Source organism: Dermacentor albipictus, chromosome 9, assembly GCF_038994185.2.
Source record: "Dermacentor albipictus isolate Rhodes 1998 colony chromosome 9, USDA_Dalb.pri_finalv2, whole genome shotgun sequence".
Lineage (NCBI taxonomy): Eukaryota > Metazoa > Arthropoda > Arachnida > Ixodida > Ixodidae > Dermacentor > Dermacentor albipictus.
Genome location: NC_091829.1, coordinates 101668737 through 101688988, shown reverse-complemented (window position 1 = coordinate 101688988; position 20252 = coordinate 101668737). Strand labels below are relative to the sequence as shown.

The 20252-nt window shown below is 47.0% G+C and overlaps 1 protein-coding gene across 4 annotated transcripts in view; it reads right to left on the bottom strand.

The window, feature by feature from the left end:
• Positions 1–20252, bottom strand: part of LOC139049592 (phospholipid-transporting ATPase ABCA3-like) — a 420980-nt gene that overhangs the window by 142144 nt on the left and 258584 nt on the right. For all 4 annotated transcript variants that reach the window (XM_070525151.1, XM_070525150.1, XM_070525152.1 and 1 more), the window contains one exon: positions 8904–9357. In XM_070525151.1, the coding sequence (XP_070381252.1) occupies positions 8904–9357 (454 nt within the window). The remainder of the gene's footprint in view (positions 1–8903; positions 9358–20252) is intronic.

The following is a 20252-nucleotide window of genomic DNA, read 5'->3' as shown; positions in this document are numbered from 1 at the left end:
CGCGCCGGCTTTGCTTGTTTACAGTCACGGAGGAAGGAAACTCAGGAGAGGCCCTGACGTCACACTTTGTGAAGCTAAAGTGAAGCCAGAAGTTGGCGTTGCTCATGGCATTGCTCCGCCTATCAGGCCAGCTCTCCTCTCTTGTTTACATTTATCGAGAAAGCACGCGGCGCTGCGCGCAACCGTGGTGCTCGGACGCGCGCGCTCAGCAGCAATACTAAACAATCGTTAGCACGGTAGCATGATTCCGCCAAAGAGAGCAATATTTCCCGCGGATGTTCCTTCGTCCGTTGCCATTGCCGTGGTGCGGTACATTGCGTACAGCGTTGCATGCGCGTTCATTTCATGAACTTTAGGTACTCGTGTCCCACCTGGCCACAGCGAAATCCGGGAAAGCATGGTCCAGCTAACGCAGGGCAAAAAAACACGGAGACCAACGTGAACCTCCCCGCACAGCGCCTTTACCACGGTACGAAACCTACGGAGCAACACGTGTGAGCGCACAGAACCAAAACAAAGCCGCCATTGCGGCCCGAAAGGCGTGGCCGCCATGGCAAAGAAATGAAAAATATGAAAAAAAGAGCAAAACCTTCTACGTCATTTCCTCCACGAATTTCTCCTAGCGCGCGGAGGGGGTAGGGCCTCTCCTCAGTTTCCTTCCTCTATGTTTACAGTCGTGCTTCACCGCCATTTTCGCTTGAGAAGAGTGCCGCTTCCTCCTCGCGCGCTCTGGCCGAGGCCGAAGCTGTATTGCTATTAGCCTAATAGCATCACGTGGGACCTCGCGCCGGCTTCGTTTGTTCAGAGTCGTGCTCCAGCGCCATTTTCGCTTGAGCAGCGTCTACGGAGTGAGGAGGAACGCATGTTGGCGCCGTTGCTGCGTTCGAGCGGTGCAGGCGGCGTAGCCTCGAGGAGGGAGCGTGAAAGAGAGGAAAGAGGAGCCGTCTTCTCCGAGCGTTGGGCGGGAGCTTCAGGCTTTGAGTCGTCGTGACCAAGCTACTTCTGACCACCCCGCGGATATCACCCGGCGAACTGCTTCACTGGGGAGGATCCGGCACGGAACATGCGCCGCACCGCCGAGATGAATGTAGCGACCGTGTTCACGCCCTGTGTGTTTGTGATTTGAGGTTGCGCATGTTCGCAGCGTGTCTTTGCATGTCCAGCACATGCGCTTTTCCTTTGGCAGAACAGGCGTGGCACTGTCGAACGATGCGTGTTTACCCCAGCCTAATCACAGTCATGTATAGCAAACGACCTAGGCACACACGTCAAAGCTGGCTTAACGATGACTGTATACCTAAATATTATAATTACAGCTGAATCAGACGTTAACCAAGCGAAACGAAGACTTAACCAGGCAAAACCAAGCGAAAGCTTGGTTTTGCCTGGTTGCCTGGTCTTCGTTTCGCTTGGTTTCGCTTGGTTTTGCCTGGTTAAGTCTTCGTTTCGCTTGGTTAACGTCTGATTTAACTGTAATTATTATTCACGGTGAGCTGAGGTAAGCAGCAGCCAATCTTTAATTGTTGCTAATAAGGTGTTGAAGTTTTGTCTTTCGCAGCCTAAACTAACGTAATTTAAAATTCGGGACTCTTCTCAGAAGCGCTCTCATTTTAGCGCACTTTTCCTCCGTAGCCTTCCCTTCATAGCCATAGAAGTTGTCCGCGAGTATAACTTCTGTCTAGCGTTTGACAGTGCGCAAAGACACTGAACTCTCGTGAGAAGTTGAGGGCAGCGTAAATGTTTTGCATGAAGTGATGTGAGTTTCACCACTACAAATGTAATAATGTAAAAATGTGACTGGCGCCACAACGCCTTCGGGAAATTATACGAAGAAGGAAGAACGTGCGCTATGTGTAGAGATGTTTGCCTTATTGGAAAGTTCTTCAATGTAGAGCAGATGGTGATAAATCATGAGACAATATATAAAAGAAGAGTAGAAACACGACGACATGGAACGGACGAAAAATAGTAAAATCTGTAGTAGCATCGACGTGGAGGAAAATGAAGGCAACGGCTGCTGGCTAGGGACAGGCCATTGCCTACGAAGCCAAGCGGGCGCGTTGCTCATATCCCGCACGGCTTCCTCGAGGCCCAGGGGAGATTGATCCATTGAGGAATATCCGTAAGCAAGGGCTTTCGGCTCAGTAAAAATATACTGTTTGTTGTGGCTCGTCGCTATCACTTATTTGCAAGCCACAAGATTTGTGCTCACAGACACGGGACATGGCAGACGATAACCGCAACGCTTCGAATGAAAAGCGTGAAACCATCGCAACAGATGACAATGATCAAACAACCCCTGCACCACAGCGTAACGTGGCTGCTCTTGCGCTGAAGTTACCCCAAAACTGGCCAGAGGACCCCCAATTTCGTATCGCTCAAGTAAAGAGCCAGTTCGCCATTGCGCCAGTCACGTGCCTGACTGAAAAATTTAACCATCTCCTATCCTCGCTGCCACTCGAGATTACCATTGAGTTGCGAGACTTGATCCTTCCACTCCCAGCGACACACCCTTTAAACATCCTTACGAATGACCTCATCAAACGCAAAAAGACTCGGAACAGTGACGGCTGCAGCAGCTTCTTCGAGCTGAAGAGCTTGGGGATTGCAAACATTCGCAGCTCTTGTGCTGTTTTGAACAGCTCCTAGGAAACAAGGCAACCACATTCGATCAATATTTGCTTCGATAATCGTTGAACCATGCAGACCATCCATCAGAACCATGGTTCTGGTGACTGCTAGCAGTTTGTCCGTGCCTCAGTTCGCCCACCTTGCCGACTCCGTCATGGACGCATCAGGTCCCGCGGTTTCACTAGCGGAACGTTCAGATGCATCCACTGTGCCACTTTTGCCATTCCTGCAAAGCGCGCGGGATCAATACCCCGAGGAGATCTTGAAACTGCCCGACTAGACCGCCGCCATATCTACTCGACGCGCGGCCGCTCTTCCTCGTGCAACTGCTCGCCTTCCTCATGACGGCAAGGCACATGGTGATATCATCATACCATCAGTAACGCAATAACGGCACCCTGTAGTTTTCAGGCAAACTCCTCGCAGCACCACTAGAAGTGGCGAGTGAGGCTGGGGCTGAAGTCAGCCGCCTATTCTTCGTGACTGAAAATACCATAGGCTTGCGTTTTCTCATCGATGCTGGTGCGGAAGTAAGTGTCATCCGATCCTCAGCTGCGATTCGCAAGCGCCGGCAAGTCCAATCAAGACTACAGGCTGCCAATAAAACCCCCATTGTGTCGTGGGCAACAACCAATGTGCAACAAGCACAATACCTCAACATCAGCCTCCGCAGGACATTCCAATTGATATTTGCAATTGCTGATGTTGCCTACCCCGTCTTCGGTGTGGGTTTTCTCTGCCACTACACTGCTTTAGTTGACATGCACCGCAACACCTCGTTGATGCTACGACACACCTTTCTGTGCTGGATAGAGTCTCGCAAGTGCCACTTCTAACAGTCAACAGCTTATTGCCGACGTCATGCCACATAAAATTTGTTGAGCAATTATCACCTCTTCTTCGACCGGCCAACTTCCTTTTGCAGTTGACACATGACGTCACTCACCATATCATAAAACCATCCCGCGTTTCCATGCTCACGCTCGTCGTTTACCACCTAATCGCTGCAAGAACGTACGCAGCGAATTAGAACACATACCTGAACTCGGTATCCTGCAGCCTTCCTCAAGCCCTTGCCCATCTCCACTGCACATGGTGCTAGCTCGTGGAGACTGGCGGTCGTGCGGAGATTACCGTATGCTCAGCAATGCTACCGTGTACCAGACCATTACCTACTTCCGCACATTGCAGGTTTCTCTGCACCACTGCATGGAGCAGCAATATTCTCGAAGATCGACCTGGTGAAGGCTTACCATCAAGTTGAGTAGAGTAACTGGTTGTGCTTGTTAGACCTAATGAAAGACTACAGCGTGTGAACCGACGGAGACAAAGGAGGCACACGAAGTACGCAGACACAGTGCTGACTTTCAACAAAAATGTTTATTTGGCTGGTGCACAGCTAGCTTTCAAGCGAACACTTGGCCAAAAAAAACAAGATCAAACATGCGCAAAGCACTTGGTTATACCGATATCACATCCTGGTATTCCAATCAAGGTAGGTCAGCTCTTTTTCCCAAAGGGCTATCGAGGGAAAACTGACACGGTTATTTCCCGCAAATGAAATTGTGGCGGTCTGGATAATTTCGCAAGTCCTAATTTGCTCATAGATATAATCTTGCGTTGGTTCAAGAAAGGTTTTTACCGACATTCGCTACAATGCACGCCTAGATGACTTTGAATCGTGTTGCCAAAATTGTTTTGGCGTTCCCTTAGCCAATCATTTCCTAAGCACTGGAAAAATAATTTTTTTTTTGGAAAGTCAGCGTTGTTTCTGTGCACTTTGTATGCCTCTTTTGTCTCCGTCGGTTGCTACACTGTACTTATCACCAAATTCCTGTAGAACCAGCGGATATTCACAAGAGGGCAACCGGCATGCCATTTGGGTTCTTGGAGTGCGTGCCCATGCCTTTCTGCCTTCTCAATGCTGCAGAAATTTTTCAACGATTCATCGACACAGTGAGAAGACGACTGTCTTTGTTTCGCGTACACTGACTATTTGCTTGGTTAGTCGCGACGCAGAACAACACAGTCAACACCTGCGCGAACTCTTTCAACGGCTAGCCGAATACGGCCTTATCACCAATAAGGTGAAATGCGAGTTCGACGCGCTCGAGATGGACTTCATCGGTCATCGTGTCGACAAGAATGGCATCCGTTCCTTACCATTAAAATTCCAGGCCATACAAGATTTTCCTCAGCCATCTTTCATTCTCAAACTACGCGGCTTTCTCGACCACGTGAATTCTACAACCGCTCCATCCCTCACTGCGACGCCTTTCTCCTGACCCTAATGGACATACTCCAGGGCAACAAATAGGAAACTGAACTCACGTGGTCCTCAGACGCACTAAACGGTTATGATACCATTGTTAGATACGGGACCTTTTCCTGAGCCTCCTTCGAGTTCACCAGACCACATCGAATTGCGCCACACCTAAGTAAGGAATGCAGAAGCACATTTACCGCGTTCCCGAGACGCAGCCCGTCCAAACAAGTTAGCGTCCCCCACCTCGTGCGCCGCATCTGGAGCTATCCACTGCTTGATTCTTCCCGAAAGTGTAGCGAGAGCCTGGCACTGTTCCAGGTACGTGGGTCCCGAGGCAAGACGGCTGTAATACACCGTGAAACACTGGTAGCAATCCCCCCATCCACCTTTGTGACGGCAGTTGCAGACCGGGAAAGCAATACCGGGGACAAGTAATCCCACGGACAAATGGAGCCCAAGGAGTGACGCTCTGAGCCGAATGGGACGTACACTCGCGCGGGCGCCTACCATTGGCCGAAAATGACGACACCTGAGCGTGCTCGCCGATCGGCCAAAAATGCCGACACCTGAGTAGGCTCGCTGATTGGCCGAACGGGACGTGACTTCGACACACCGAAGGGGTTAAAAACCAGAGACCGGGAGCAGCAGGGGAGCATTCCTTCATTATTCTCTTTCGAGCTTCTTGCCACGGGCCGCAGCGTCCGAGTTGCTGGCGGCCCGTAATGACTTTTTGACTGTCAAGTTATTTGCACTCTCACTGTAAATAATGTAAATAAACCTCCACTTTTCATCTCAAAGGCCTCCTCAACCTCGGCCATCTCCCGCACCCAACGGCAAGGTTCAAAATGTAGGGGACTGCAATAGGGATTGTCATCCAGATCCAACACCATCAAGGTTAAGCTGTCTCAGGCAACCCTTCTCGTCCATCCGAGACCAGGAGCCCCACTTTGCCGCATGAGTGATTCGTCCTATGCTGCAGTGGAAGCGGTGCTTCAACAATTCGTGGATAATGTCTGGCAACCCCTTGCCTTCTTTTTGCAGAAGCTCTCACCAACGGACACCTGCTACGGCACATTCGCGAGAGAGCTCCTCGGAGTGTACATGGCTGTACGTCTCTTCAGACACTTTATGGGGGGCCGAGACCTCCACATTAAGGCAAACCACAAACCTTTCACCTTCGCCGTCCGGTCAAATTCTATTGAGTTTTCACCACGGAAAACACGTCATCTCGCCTACATCGCGGAGTTCACGATGGATATAGGTCAAGTGCACGGAAAGGACAATGCCGCAGCGGACGCGTGCTCGCGCTGTGCCTCTTCAGCACTGCAGACAACAACCCGGTTAGATCGACTTCTCGGCACTTGCTGCACAGCAACAAAACAACACAGAGATAACTGCGCTTCGTGGAAAACCTGGTGCCTTACATATGCGCAAAGACCGCTTTGCACCTTGTGCCGTCCCTATTCTTTGTGATGTCTCCACGTGCAACCCCCGTCCAGTCTTTACACTCAATTACCGGGTAACATTTTCGAATCCCTTCATAAAATATCCCACCCTGGAATCAGAGCCACGCAACATCTGGGGACAAAACGTTTTGTCTGGAGGGTACTCACCAAGCATATGTGTGCCTGGGCGAGTGGTTGTCATTTATACCCACAATCGAAGGTTCATCAACACAGAAAGGCAGCTTTCGGCTCGTTTACTCCACCACCTAAACGATTCTACAAGGTACGCATTGACATTGTGGGGCCCTGGACGCCCTCAGACGGGAACATCTACGTCCTATCCTGCACAGATCACCTTACCCAATAGCAAGCTTTCCTTCTGCCTGACGTCTGTACTGGAACTACGGCAAACGCGTTCGATTTCGCGATACAGCGGACCATCTACTATTACAGCCGATAGAGGACGCCAGTTTGAATCGACACTATTCGATAACCTCCTGACCCTCCTAGGCATACGCAGAAGGACATATCTCCCCATCGCCAATGGTCTTTAACGTTTTTACCCCTACATCAAGACTTCACTCTGAGGGCAGCCTGACCCCACTCACCGGTCCGCATCAGTGTCACTGGTTATGCTGAGTCTGCGGGCTACACTGAAGCAGTATCTGCGCTGTACGCCTGCCGAGATGCTTTTGGAGCAGCACTACGCCTTCCGGGGGAGTTCTTCTATCCTACCCTTTCATCGCCATGCTCACCAGGCTGTGAGCTTTAATCTGAACACTTTGTGCTCCTGAACTATGCTGCCAGCGCGGCAGCACATCGCGCATTCCCAGAGCTGGAGACGACCATCTCGTTTTGGACGCTGCTATCACCCACACTACGGCATTTAGCACTGCCTTGAAACATGTTTTTCTATGCAAAAGCATCAAATGTTCCATTGAACGAAAAAGCCAGCGTCTGTAGCAGTGAAACGGCGCCTAAATTATCACTGGATACGGCGTGACGCCATGTGCGCGTCTAGACGAAGCAGAACGAGCGAGGAAAGGGCACACCTGCTTGGCTTTGACGGGCCAGGTGTTGCGTGAAAGGAGCGGGCATCTCCGGCGGGCAACGCCACGTCAACCTCGCTCACGGAAGCCTTTGTTATCCGCACAAGCTCTCCCTGCGTACTATGCCTCGACAATACCCATGAAGACATAACTATATAAAAAAGGAAATAAATTCGAAAGGAAGAACGGCGGTAGCGTGTTTCAAATCTACGACTTCTGGCCTCTACTCGGCTCCAAAGCCGATCTGACTTACCCACTGGGCGAAACGTGGCCCTACGCACTAGCTTTAGGACATCGTGCTACTTGTGCCAAAGTTTCTATGCGAAGCGCAGCATCACGAAAGCGGTGACGTCATAACCACCGCCGCTTACTCGGGAGCGTCCCCATTAGATCCTATGGCAGTTGGGCAAGGTGGTGTGATGTCATGGATCGAAGTTCACCCGCCTTGTTCTGTCGAGGATGCGTTTGCCAAGTGTCGCAACGCGCTGGCTTTCCCGCGTGGAGGACCAGTTGGGCACAGCTCCAAGTACCACTCAGTGGCTTTTAAGTCGACATTACTGCTTTCGCATTCACAACTCATAAGAGGTGCTTAGGTGGCCTCGGATGAATCGCAAGTCATGTATCTTTTGAAACCATTTGCACATGTATAATCATTTATTTCTGCATTGGCCTAGAGCACTGAAAATATGTGTGATAAATAAAAAATTTAATCCTGCACACTCCTCACTATAGTTCCAGAGCTGCTGTTTCGGTGTCTCATAGATGCGCACTCGCAGGCTGCGTCACACTATCTATCACCTGTTCGGTTTTTAACAAAAATGCTTGCCTAATCTCGCGTCGTATTTCAGAGAGCAGAATGGCAACAGATACGAAGTCAAGCTTCCCTAGCATGACTAGAACGTATATGAACGCTTCTGGAACACGGGTGACGAACGCGTACGGTATATGATGCTGGGATTGGAAGTGTCTCATGTGTCAAGTGCGCGGTTCTGCGTACAAAAGGAAAGATTCCTGGATAGATGAGGAGTTGTTGCTCAGTGTTGGCAAGTTATTTTCTTGTGCGTCGTCCCTGTACCATTGTTAGCTCATCCTTCGTAAACCTGTGCGTTCGTTCTGGTTCACGCTGTGTGAATCCATACCGACTAGCACGAGTCTAGGTACTGGTGCTCAAACCGCAATAAAGATTAGTCCTTCCTGCGGTTCAAACGATGTTCTTTACATGGATTCGCCATTATTTCCCCTTTTCCGCCGTAATAAGCATCATGCAAGGAAACCTAGTAGCAAACACAGCACCGCAAGTGGGAAGGCTGCGTCGAGAATGACGCCACCTGTCTCGGTACAAGACGTAGCCCTGTACAGCTCTTTTAGGCTTCGTGCGTCACGCGAGATCGCATTGAGATTTGTAATTTTGTTTTTTCCTAGTCTTTTCTTACTGTGCCTTAGGGACGACTTCTTCGAAAAAAAAAGTACTGTAACCGCATTCGACGGCATAAATCGGGTCAATATACTCACACATTCTCTTTGAATTCCACGATCATGGCGTACTCCTTGAGGTAACCTGAGAAGTCTTGCTCGATGATTTCCTGGAGCTCCTTCCGCACGTCTTTTGTGGTGGTGAGCACGCGGCCGCCTTGTGATTCCACGAGTGCCCGCAGGTTTCGACTTACGTCGGTGGCCGGTGACTCACCAACCAGCACGGTGGATCCCAGAAAATGGACGTCCATATTTATTGCGATTTCGACGGTCCCGCCTTGACTCTGGCTCTGCACTAACTGACGACTTTCTTGCCCATGTCCCGAACTCCACGTCAACAGCACCAGCAATAAGAGTGGCACAAGGCCAAACGCTACCAGGAGATCCCAGCTCCGCAAGAGGCTCAGAAACCGCTTTCTGAAGAGGGCCCCGAACGATCTGGCCATCGCGCGCCGTTTCGTGATTGGTTTGCAGACACCTTCGATGTCTTTTCCTGCGAGTTAGGAGCAGTATTCACTCATTCATTGATTCATTCATTTATTTCAAGTACCGTAAGTATAATTGACACGACAGAGAAGAGTGGTTTGTACGAGACAATGTGCCAGGCATTTCACAGTTCCAGCTTTTGCAGTATTAGGTATGATAGAAAGAAAATTGCAATTTATGCGCAAACGTGCACATGTACAAGCTAAAATGCAAAACAATGTTCATTTCTCTGCTGTACAGTGTCAGCCAGGACATTCAAAAACGCGTGGTCGTTTCGAGTAGTTGCAGCTGATGCGCTCGCTGATTCGACTCGTTGGATGCGCGTGGCAGGTAAGAATTAGAAAATGAAGGAGCCTGGACAGCGACTTTATTGCCGTGATCTAGTATATGAAAGACGTACTCCGGAGGAAGGATTACCCACCTACGTAAATCAATGCGATAGCACAACACGAGAAAGGCTTAGACGAGATAATGCGTGGTAGTGTACGCTAAACGTATGTCCTATTACGGTGAGACTTTATTAAATAGAGATACATACTGGTACTGCGATCGCTGTTAAAAAGTATAAAACGAATAGGGTCATTCGAACCATTTCAAGTGAAACCAATACTTTGACTATGGAAGCTCCTATTGTATTTAGTTTTTGTCAGAACTTGGAAACATTTTGTGAAGCAATAAAACCTGAAATTTAGTGGATTAACCTCACAAATGCTGATCACCCGTTCACATCAGAGAAAATGAAAACAGCTTTTTCCCGCGCATATTTTGCAATGGAGAGTGCATTGGTGCAAAGAAGACTGATTTGATAACCTAGTAAAAATCGAATAGTACAGTAAATACTTAATTCGTAATTTATTTACTGATCTATTTGTGAGTAAAGTCTGTTTACTGCATATAAAAACACTAGTATGGGCTCAACATGCGTTTTAGAGCCCCTAATTAAGAGTTTTGGAGCATCAAGTGTAGCATATCAAAAATGACACGGTGTGCTTCCTGGTGTTAAAGTGGCTTGAAATAAATCCCAAACCAAAGGTACAAGTAAGCAATTTGATGAATTTCAGATAAGAGCATTATAGCCTTAAAACATTTCAGCACAAACATACAGCAACACAAGAACATATTTCGAAATTACTTCCATTGTCTGTATTGGTTACGACTGAAATTCCGGTAAACTACATAAATTTTGTGAATGCAACAAAATTGTCTAATGAGGAGCACCTGTGTCGGTATGCGTGCGTCGCTAACGTGGCTTGCTAATTCGGAATTATAGCAGTACAACTCCCCAGAAAGTGCGAAAAGCATCCTCTAAAGCCGAGACCACACATACGCTTGCGGACGCACGCCAGCTCGCGTTCACGCGCCCACGCATGCGCAGACGGTGCGACATGGCTCGTACGCGTCAAAACGCGGCGTGATCTCAGGGAACAGCTCCGCTCTGTTATCACACGCTCGGCCTGCCTCGCGTCGGCGCGCCTGGCCAGCCTGGCCACACGGCTGTGGCTTGGTACATGCAACTCTCATTGAGGCCTATTTATGTCATGCAAGAAAGTGCTTCTTTTCGATTTTTCAATGATATAACAGCTCTCAAAACAAAAAAATTACGGTTACAAATATTGAGGCTTCAGCGTGGTACAGAAAGGCTTTCTTCTGCTAGATTTTGTTTGCTAGACCGGAAGTACATTTTCCCGCAGGGACCAATCACAAGGTGCTGCTTCCTAAACATCCAGTAGGTTGTAACTTTTGGTGCCAGTTTCGATAGCAACGCAATCGATTCGCGTACAAGTTGGTTCTTTATTCGGTGCGCGTACTACACAAGAATGGCAGCAGCGGAAGATATATACATCGATAACGAGAGCCTAATCTCCGCTGTAGAGGCACGGCTGTCTTTGTGGCTCTCTCGCCACAGGGACCACAAAAATCCACAGAAGACAGCTGCCTTGTGGAGGGAAGTGGTAGCGATAGTTCTGCCCGGTGTGCAAGGGAAGCTTGCTTGAATTCTGCGCTGCTGCTTGAGAAATTTTCGTAAAATGGAACTACTCTTTTGCACAGACGGTGTCACCGCCGTACTAAAACGGTTGAAGTCGCTTCGCGACAAATTCCGCCGAAGAGCGGAGCGGGAGCCGAAGAAGAGAGCGAATGTTCGTGGCCCTTCTTCGAGCTCCTGATGTTTCTTCGCAACACAATGGAAACGAGAGCGCAAGTTTAATGGCGTGTTATTTTGTCGCTTAGAGGAGGACAACTCGTGCATCGCCTCACTATGTTAAACTGTCCTATTGGACTGCCGTTGTTGCGAGATTCAGAATTTCATAAAAAATACGTGGATGATGATCAACGTAGTGTTATTCGGTCCGCAAAACTAAGACGAATGTCTAGCTCGCATGTAGTTTATAAGCATGGCGAACCATGCATTTCAATGATTGCCAAGAAATTCAAACCACCATCCGAGGCCTTCTAACATGATTTCTTCCATATGGTGCTTCTCACTCAGCCCAGTAGCTCTAGCGAGTGCCCACATTCAGTCCATTGGTGCTAAAGGTGCAACATTGTAGTCAGTCGCGCAGACTCTTGGAAATCTCCCGAATTGCACACCTAGTGTGGAGAATCTCATTTGACTCGCTTCCCTAGCCAAATTTTTTTCTACGACAAGCCAATCTTTTAAAGTGTGATGAATTCCATGTATTTTGTAACATCGGCTGCTAATGGATCAATTAACTTCAATGGATGGGACCTGTGGCTATAGCTAGTTTGTAAAGCATATATTTTCATCAAATGGCACTGTAATATTTCTTTAGCATGCATAAAATAATTCAGTGTACCAATTTCAGATACAAATGTTACTGCACACAGCACATTTCTAAATATTCAAAGACTTGGACTACTCTAACATTGCATTTGCCAGCAGTGTATGGCTGTACGGCTGTAGTGTATGGCTGTATGTAATATAGCTTATTTACAGGATAACAAACATTAGTTCTAAAGCATTAACTGTCTTCAGTAAGGGAAGAGTCTTGTGTTCACTGAAATGTAGAATGTGCTACTATACGGAATGGCAATATAAACTAGAATAAAAGTAAATGATGATGCTAAAGTGTTATGTGTATCCATGTGTTATTGATATCTTTGGGTGACCACTTCAGATAAGGAGCACTTATACAATTTAGGTAATGAACTTTATTTCCACATTGCTTTTTGCATCATTTGAAATATTTACAACGAAAAGTATCTACAACGAACATTTCTTTCTTCAAATGCATCAGCACATCAGGGAACTTCCCAATGCTGAGCCAGCAGGAACCTGTCGCAGCAAGCCATAACAACCTGGAGGAAGGGCCCACTGCTGCAGAGCTCTTTGACGACATGTGCCACTTTGGCAATGAGGAGTACGTGCACGTGTACGAGCTGGAGGGGCAGGAGGAGGAGGAGGTGGTGGTGGTGACAGAGGTGTCGGCGCCGCCAGCGGCAACGCCTGCACCTCGTGCACAGGCGTCTTCAGTGACGTCGTCCGGCACGCCTACGAGCAGGAAAAGAAAGGTAAATGCAGACGATTTGTTGGCGCAGTAGCTTCAGCGTGTCACCAGTGCTCTCGAAACAACAAAGCCGACAGATCACATCGAGCTGTTTGCAATGTCACTTGTTCCACTCATGAAACTAGTGAGAACGGAAAGACAAGCGGACATGTATATAAAGATTTTGAATGTCATTAAGGAATTAAATGATTATTTTTTTCTTTTTGTTATACTCGGTACCTTCTCACTGCAGCTTCAGAGTACCGATCGCACATCGGCAAAGAAAAGAAACAAAGGAGCAATGTTTATGCTATCTGTTCATTTTGCTCGTCGATGTGCTGTCTGCACCATGAAGGCACAGTGATACTACAAACCAGCACATCAAGGCAGCATGTTTTCCGAGTATGTTTGTTTTCTTACTTTTGTATACATACTTTTGCTTTTAAATTTAATGTGTTGTCGACCCGGGCAATAATCTTCGCAATAGCCAAGTTATGGAAACCAAGAAAATGTCAGCAGGTTGCGCATACTGCATTCCACCAGGTACTCATACTATTATTCTTTATTTTCTTTTTCAATGTGTCCAATTCTATATTGCAGTATGTTGATCTCTCACCTCTCATATATTCACTCTTTATGTTCCGTCTTTTATTGTGATGCTGCATACTTTAACACATTGGATGCTTGTCACTGATACTTCATAAATTTTTTTTAGTTTTCATGTGTTCACTTTGCACTTATTCATGTGCTTTTGATATTTATTGCTTACTCTTATTTTCTTGTTTCTAGTCGTCCTTACATAATGTGATACATTTTAACTGGTCAATGATTGCATGTGCCTTTCACCTGTGCAGTACTCTTTTTGATAGCCCAGTTGTGGATACCAAAAAAAATGTGTACCTCCAGATACTCGTACAACCATAGTTATCGTATTGAATTGTTTATCACTGTACTTTGATGCCTAATCTCTTATATGCTTGCGTTTATGTCCTGTTTGTTACTGCTTTATTGTGATGCTTCATTATGCATTTTGAACACGCTAGCCGCTTGTCACCCATACTTTTATTTAAAAAAATAAATTACGGGGTTTTACGTGCCAAAACCACTTTCCGATTATGAGGCACGCCGTAGTGGAGGACTCCAGAAATTTTGACCACCTGGGGTTCTTTAAGGTGCACCTAAAGGTAAGTACACAGGTGTTTTCGCATTTTGCCCCCATAGAAATGTGGACGCTATAGCCGGGATTCGATCCCGCAGCCTCATGCTCAGCAGCCCAACAACATAGCCACTGAGCAACCACGGCAGGTAGGTACTTTAATTCGGCTTTTTTATGTTCTGGATAAGTTTTCATGTGTTCAATGTGCACTGGTCAGTGTTCAACTTTTAGTTTCCCATTCCTAGTCATCCGTACATGATGTGATACATTATAGGTTTTCAATGCATGCACGTGCCTTTCACCTGTGCAATACTCTTCTTGACAGCCAAGTTGTGGAAACCAAGAATGCGTACCTCCAGATACTCTTATGGCTATTTTTACCATAGTCATTTGTGTATTGCTGTACTTTGATGCCTCACCTCTCATTTGTTTGCTTTTTATGTCCTGTTTTTTACTGCTTTACGCTGCATTCTCCATTCTTTAACATGCACGTTGCTTACCAATGATATATTTATGTCGTTGTTTTGTGTTCAATTTGCACTTATTTATAGACGCTTTTATTTTCCTATTTGAAGCCCTCCTGACATAATGTGATATGTTCTACCTCATCAATGCTTGCACATGCAATACTCTTTGCAACAGCATAATTGTGGCCTGCCACTTCAGGCAAACTGCAATGGAGCGAATGGGGAGTGACAGTTGCATTCGCGGCAGCTTGGCTGGCCAGACCGCTCTGCCTGTCGAGCCAGCAGTAGCTGGGTATGCTTAAATAAATGTCGTATTTTTTTGTGCTTGGAAATAAAATGTTTACGGTTTTGATAGTCATGAATACCACAGTTCAAGTCTATTTCTACTCCACATCAAACATCCAGTTAACATTAAGTAAGCGCACTACACACTTCACAACATGGATGAACAAAGTAACAACACAAACATTTTTTTCTTGCACAGGTGCCACAAAATTGATACGTAAACAGCATGATTGGTAGGCCGCAGTGAACAACAATTATGAATGACTGGTATGAAGTCAGATTATGTGGCTTTTGCTCTTTCGAGGAAATGCTCACCATCATTGCAACTGGTAGAACTGCTGCTCACGTAGACGCTTCAAAGCGCCTTCTTTGGAAACACCTGGTTGGTGCCACTGCCAAGGAACTTCACCTACTTTGCTGAAAACATAGGCTGCGAAGAGGTTCCTGGCATGTGCAGCTTCACTGTCATAATTCTTTAATCGTGTTGACTGAAGCGAGGAAAACTGCTGCATTCTGTCGTCTCCCAACGCAGCTTGGATGCTTTCACGCCAGCGTCCTGCTACCATGTTTCCAAACTTGTCCTCTTGATCTCTGTAATTGTCAGACTGTGGATTGAGGACAGTTAGGAAGTTATGCAAGACACAGGGAGCCTTGGCAACAAAGTCCACGTTTGTGGGGAGCAAGTTAATGGTCCGCAGTAGGATCCGCCACCTTGCTGCTGTGATCCCGAACGCGTTTTCAGCACACCGTCTGTCGGAATATAGCAAAGGAACATTGAAATTCAAACTTCAGAAACATTTCTTTTTAAAAAATGGTTAGAAGAACCTGTTCTCTTAGTCTGCCTTTTTGAGAAGACATGTTTACAGTAATGATACAAGCAGACTGTAAGAAATCCAGTGTCAGAAGTACTATACGTCTATTTTTCTTGCGGTATATTAATTCCTTGCGCAGTACTTGTGCACTTTAAAGGCACACCAGAGAGAAGCTCTGAAGCAGTTCAGATTCTTCAAGTATTCTTCAAGAGCTCTGCTTTCATTGATTTTGCAATAAAAGGTTGATTATTAAAAGAGAGAATGACTGTCAGTGTCTCATTTTTGAATTTCACAATCTCAGTGCACCATACCTTGCTCGGCGCAACCTGTAGTTGAAGACTTCTTTCATCCTCAAGGTGCTTTGAAGGAAATGGGCGCCTGAAGTCTTTTCTTAACTGAAAAGCTTCATCCCAAACGAAGACGTGGGGTACAGCTGTTGGAGTCCGTGGGAGGAGGCCAAGTGAGGGTATGTTGAGGTCTCCATTGACAAGGGCCTTGCCAAATTCAGAGTGTTTAAATACGCCTCCGTCGCTCACGCGACCTTCAGCCCCCACATCAACAAGCACATACTTGCAACTGCTGTCAACGACAGCCATGAGGACAATTGAATATGTTCCCTGAAATAAAGCATGCATGAGGACAATTGAATATGTTCCCTGAAATAAAGCATCAGAGCAAGTGTCGACACTCACATGCAAACAGCAAATTTACGGCCACTGTCAGGCAATTCGAGTGGCCGGTTTAGCAAGCAAGGCTTGGTAATATTGTCACCTGCGTACTATCGTATAAGAAATTTTACTGAAATGGCTGCAGAATGCAGGCAACTGCAAAAGCACCAAAGGATGCTGTGGATGTTAGTGAGTTGTCAATCGTTAAACTCAATAGTGTCCTTTCATACTCATACCACTCATATGCTTGAAGGTTAAGGAACCACAATACCTCATTTTATAACCATATGGCCATTTGCATTTCAGTTTTTTTTTGTACAGCACTACAATGCACTCTACATGGCACCTGACTTGTACTGCATGTAAATTGAACCATCTACAAACCATTTTCCTTGCAGAAGTGCAATTACCAAAAGAAACAACATCCTTAGTACACAAAGCAAATAAAATGAAAGCATAGCAGTTTACCTTGTAGTTGAAGTAATTACTCCCAGAATTTGGTGGGCATGTGATTGCTACATGTTTTCCATCGACAGCCCCCAAGCAATTAGGGAATTGCCATGAAGCTGAAAATCCTTCAGAAATCTTCTCCCACTCCTCTTGGGTTGGTGTCTAGAATAGTACGGCACTTGTCATTACTACTGACGGGAAAAATCAGTGGCACACAATGCCCATATTGCTAGAAAGTGTGCAGTGTCATTTCAAGCGATAAACGTAATTGCTATGTCCACAGGACCAAGCTCGGTGTAACACACATTTATGCAGTAGAAGAAATGCTTTGCCTATAATGTACCAAGGCAAAGTTGATTACTTAAGTGTTTTGGTACTGCTTGAATGCTGATCATTCTTTAATAATTTGGCAAACATTTTGCCCGCACTACCAGCAATCATCACAGTGCAGCAGTTATAAGTGTAATGGCATACTTACTTGCATGAAATGATCCTTGAGGCATGCCCATATTGCTCGACATGTGCCGTGTAGGCACTGCCTGGCAGTTTCAAGACCTACACGATATAACAGCGCTACTTAGCATATCTCCTGCCCTGATGCCAGGTAACTGTCACATGACAAACAAAACAAAAATCGCCCTCATGCACCAATCAAATTGAATTGAGGGGTTTTACGTGCCAGAACCATGATTTAATTATGGGCACGTGCCCCCAATGCACTGGACATCAGCATTTTTACATTTTACCCCTCATGAACCAATACAAATAAAAATCATCCCATTTCTGCAAGCAATCACATAGTACATAAAAGATGTAAAATAGCAGGAAATTGCTGTTCCATATACAAACTGTGGGCCAGCATTTCCTAGCCTGAGAGACTGGGCCCTAAGCCTGATAACTACCATGCTATGATTAACCTCTATAACAGAAACACTTCATGGCAGCAGCCTATGCAGTTTCTTTAAGATATACAGCAAAGTATAATGTTAAAAAATGTAATAGCATTACGACTGTAGCAGCACATACATGGTACTCCACTGGGAAATAATTTTACTCACAATGTGGAATGTACTTCTACGAACCTGAATGTCATAGCCAGTCGCTCTCCAGGCTCCAAGGGCTCCCTGATTAACTGCTGTTGGGTCAGGTCCGCAGCCACAAAGTTTAACAGCTTATCGAAAAGCTGCGGCGTCATTCTGTAGTACTTGCAGAAAAATCCGTGATCTCCTTGTCGCATGCGGCACATCTGCAATTGCCATGAAGAATGTAAACAATCATCCAGACATAACAGACGTGGCTGCGAATGGTCGTCTCATGTGTTAATGCATCGTATGTACCTGATCGCCAAGACGGTGACCAGAGGTCATTTGCATCACCAAAACAATAGTGAACTTGCTAATCGATATAAAGGCGAGCAGAAAGCCTTACAGATTAACGACAATGGGGGCGATATGACACAAAAAGAGCGCGTGCATATCGTCTTTTCAGTGCTGCACGTAGCAATTTAGCACTTTCTTAGCAATTACAAATTCAACCATGGACTGATACTGAATAGCGACACGACAAAACACTTCTACGTAAAATGAGCAGAGTACTTACAGCTGTGTGGTAAAGTCCTTCTTGCTTTCGGGCCAAAAACCCAGGTCGCACCCACCAGCGTCGCCGCTGCCTGCACCGTCATTGGTCTCGTCTCCTCTTCATTATTATGAGCAAGAGTATCTGTTTCAGCAACAGTAAAAGCCTCGTACGAGTACAGACTGCGGGCATAATGTCGAAGGGATGCAACCAGGGAGACAGCGATGACGTCTCACCGTACACACGAAACGCACGAAATCTGAGCAAGCAGTGCGCGCCGGTTCGCGCCATAAAAAAAACCGACGATTACGTTACTTCCTAATGCGAAATTTGAGCGCAGCAAATAAGCTGTTTCACCTTTTCGATAGATTGAGGCAAAGAAATCGAGCAACACATGTATGCGCTATCACAGAATTTTTTTTTTATTTTTCACACGTATTCCTTTAACAAAGACTCCACTAACAGTTCTTGACAGTCATGAAGGAAGCTTTGTGGTCGGAGAAATAGACTGATATATGTTCGACTTGGTACACCAATGCTTGATTCTCAAAGACGAGATCTATACAAGTGCCTCGCGAGGTTGTCACAGCCGTGGGACGCGTTACGAGCGAGAGGAACGGGATGTTCTCCCGCATAAGTGTTAGGAAATGGCTGTTTGTCTTTATGTCATTAAAGTCCCCCACTACTAACATCGGTGTGGATCGATGGACGGTTAATGCGAGTTGCAGGAAGTGCACGACGTCTTTCGTGAGTGCGGTAGCGGACTCACGAAAGCGGTATCAGTCGGTCGCTGCTAGCGCTGGGGGGATGAAAGGGGGGCGGAGCTGGTTACGAGGCCGACGACAACGCCGACGCGAAACCCAGGAACGGACGCCAAAGAGCCATTTGTGTAGGCAGCCCTCCTCCACAGTCTCTCCTCCTCCCTTCCATCATCCTCCCTCGCCCGGAGAGCCGACAGCGCGCATGCGCGGCGGCGGAGCAGATTCGTCGGCGAGCTGGTTACGAGGCCGACGACAACGCCGACGACGACGCGAAACCCAGGAACGGACGCCAAAGAGCTGCGCTCTAAAACGCAGACGATGCGGAAAGGCGGGAACGCGGCGCCGTTGATAGCGTGCCAGTGCTGCTGCCACTTCATGCGAAGCTGATCATGTCGTGTAAGACAGCGCATTTTCGTTCCTTTGCATTGGTTTATTAACTATAAAGTCATAAAAATGGCGTTGATCACTAGTTAAGCATTTTGCAGCACCGTCAATATTTCTGTACGAAACGATGTCTTCTCAACCAATTATGTCTGGGCGCGCAGGAGCGTACGCTTCCGCGCGTATTTGTGGGTGCAAACCGCCATTCCTCGCGAGGCGCGGCAGGCGGAAGCGCGTAGACGCGAGCTTGCGCGCGTTCGCAAGCGTACGTGTGGTCTGGGCTTAAGAAGCAACTGCCTTAAGGACGCCGGAAAAGGTTCAATTTCTCTTTTATTGCCGAGTGCCTCTCGCGTCTTGAGAACAATTTGCGTTTCAGAAGCATCAAACCTCTTCGGTTGCTCGTCTTGATGTGGTATGGACTAGCTGATCGATGGCCCTTGCGCATGTTTCAACGAATGGCAAGATCTAGCCATTTGATGGACCTTTTGCTACCACCGTCATGGTCTCATACAGTGCACCATGTTGGTGGCTAATGGGGCCCACTCCTACTCGACAGAATTTTCAGCGGATATATCTTGGAACAGATGACACGTTGCAGAATTTACAGCGATCGTAGGTCGCAGCCATCTTTTCACAGGTACAGCGACGGGCCGAAAGAGCGGTCGAGATAGCGCTCAGCCTGATTTCATGGCTCGCTCTCCGCCAGTGCCGTTTCGTAACGCTATCATCTTCAGGTGCCCTGTCATGAGACGCGCAGTCCCCGTCCGGGCAGCGCCGGCAAATGATGACTGAGCTACAGATTGGGAACGCTTGCCCTAAACGTGTGCGCGTCAGTTAGGAA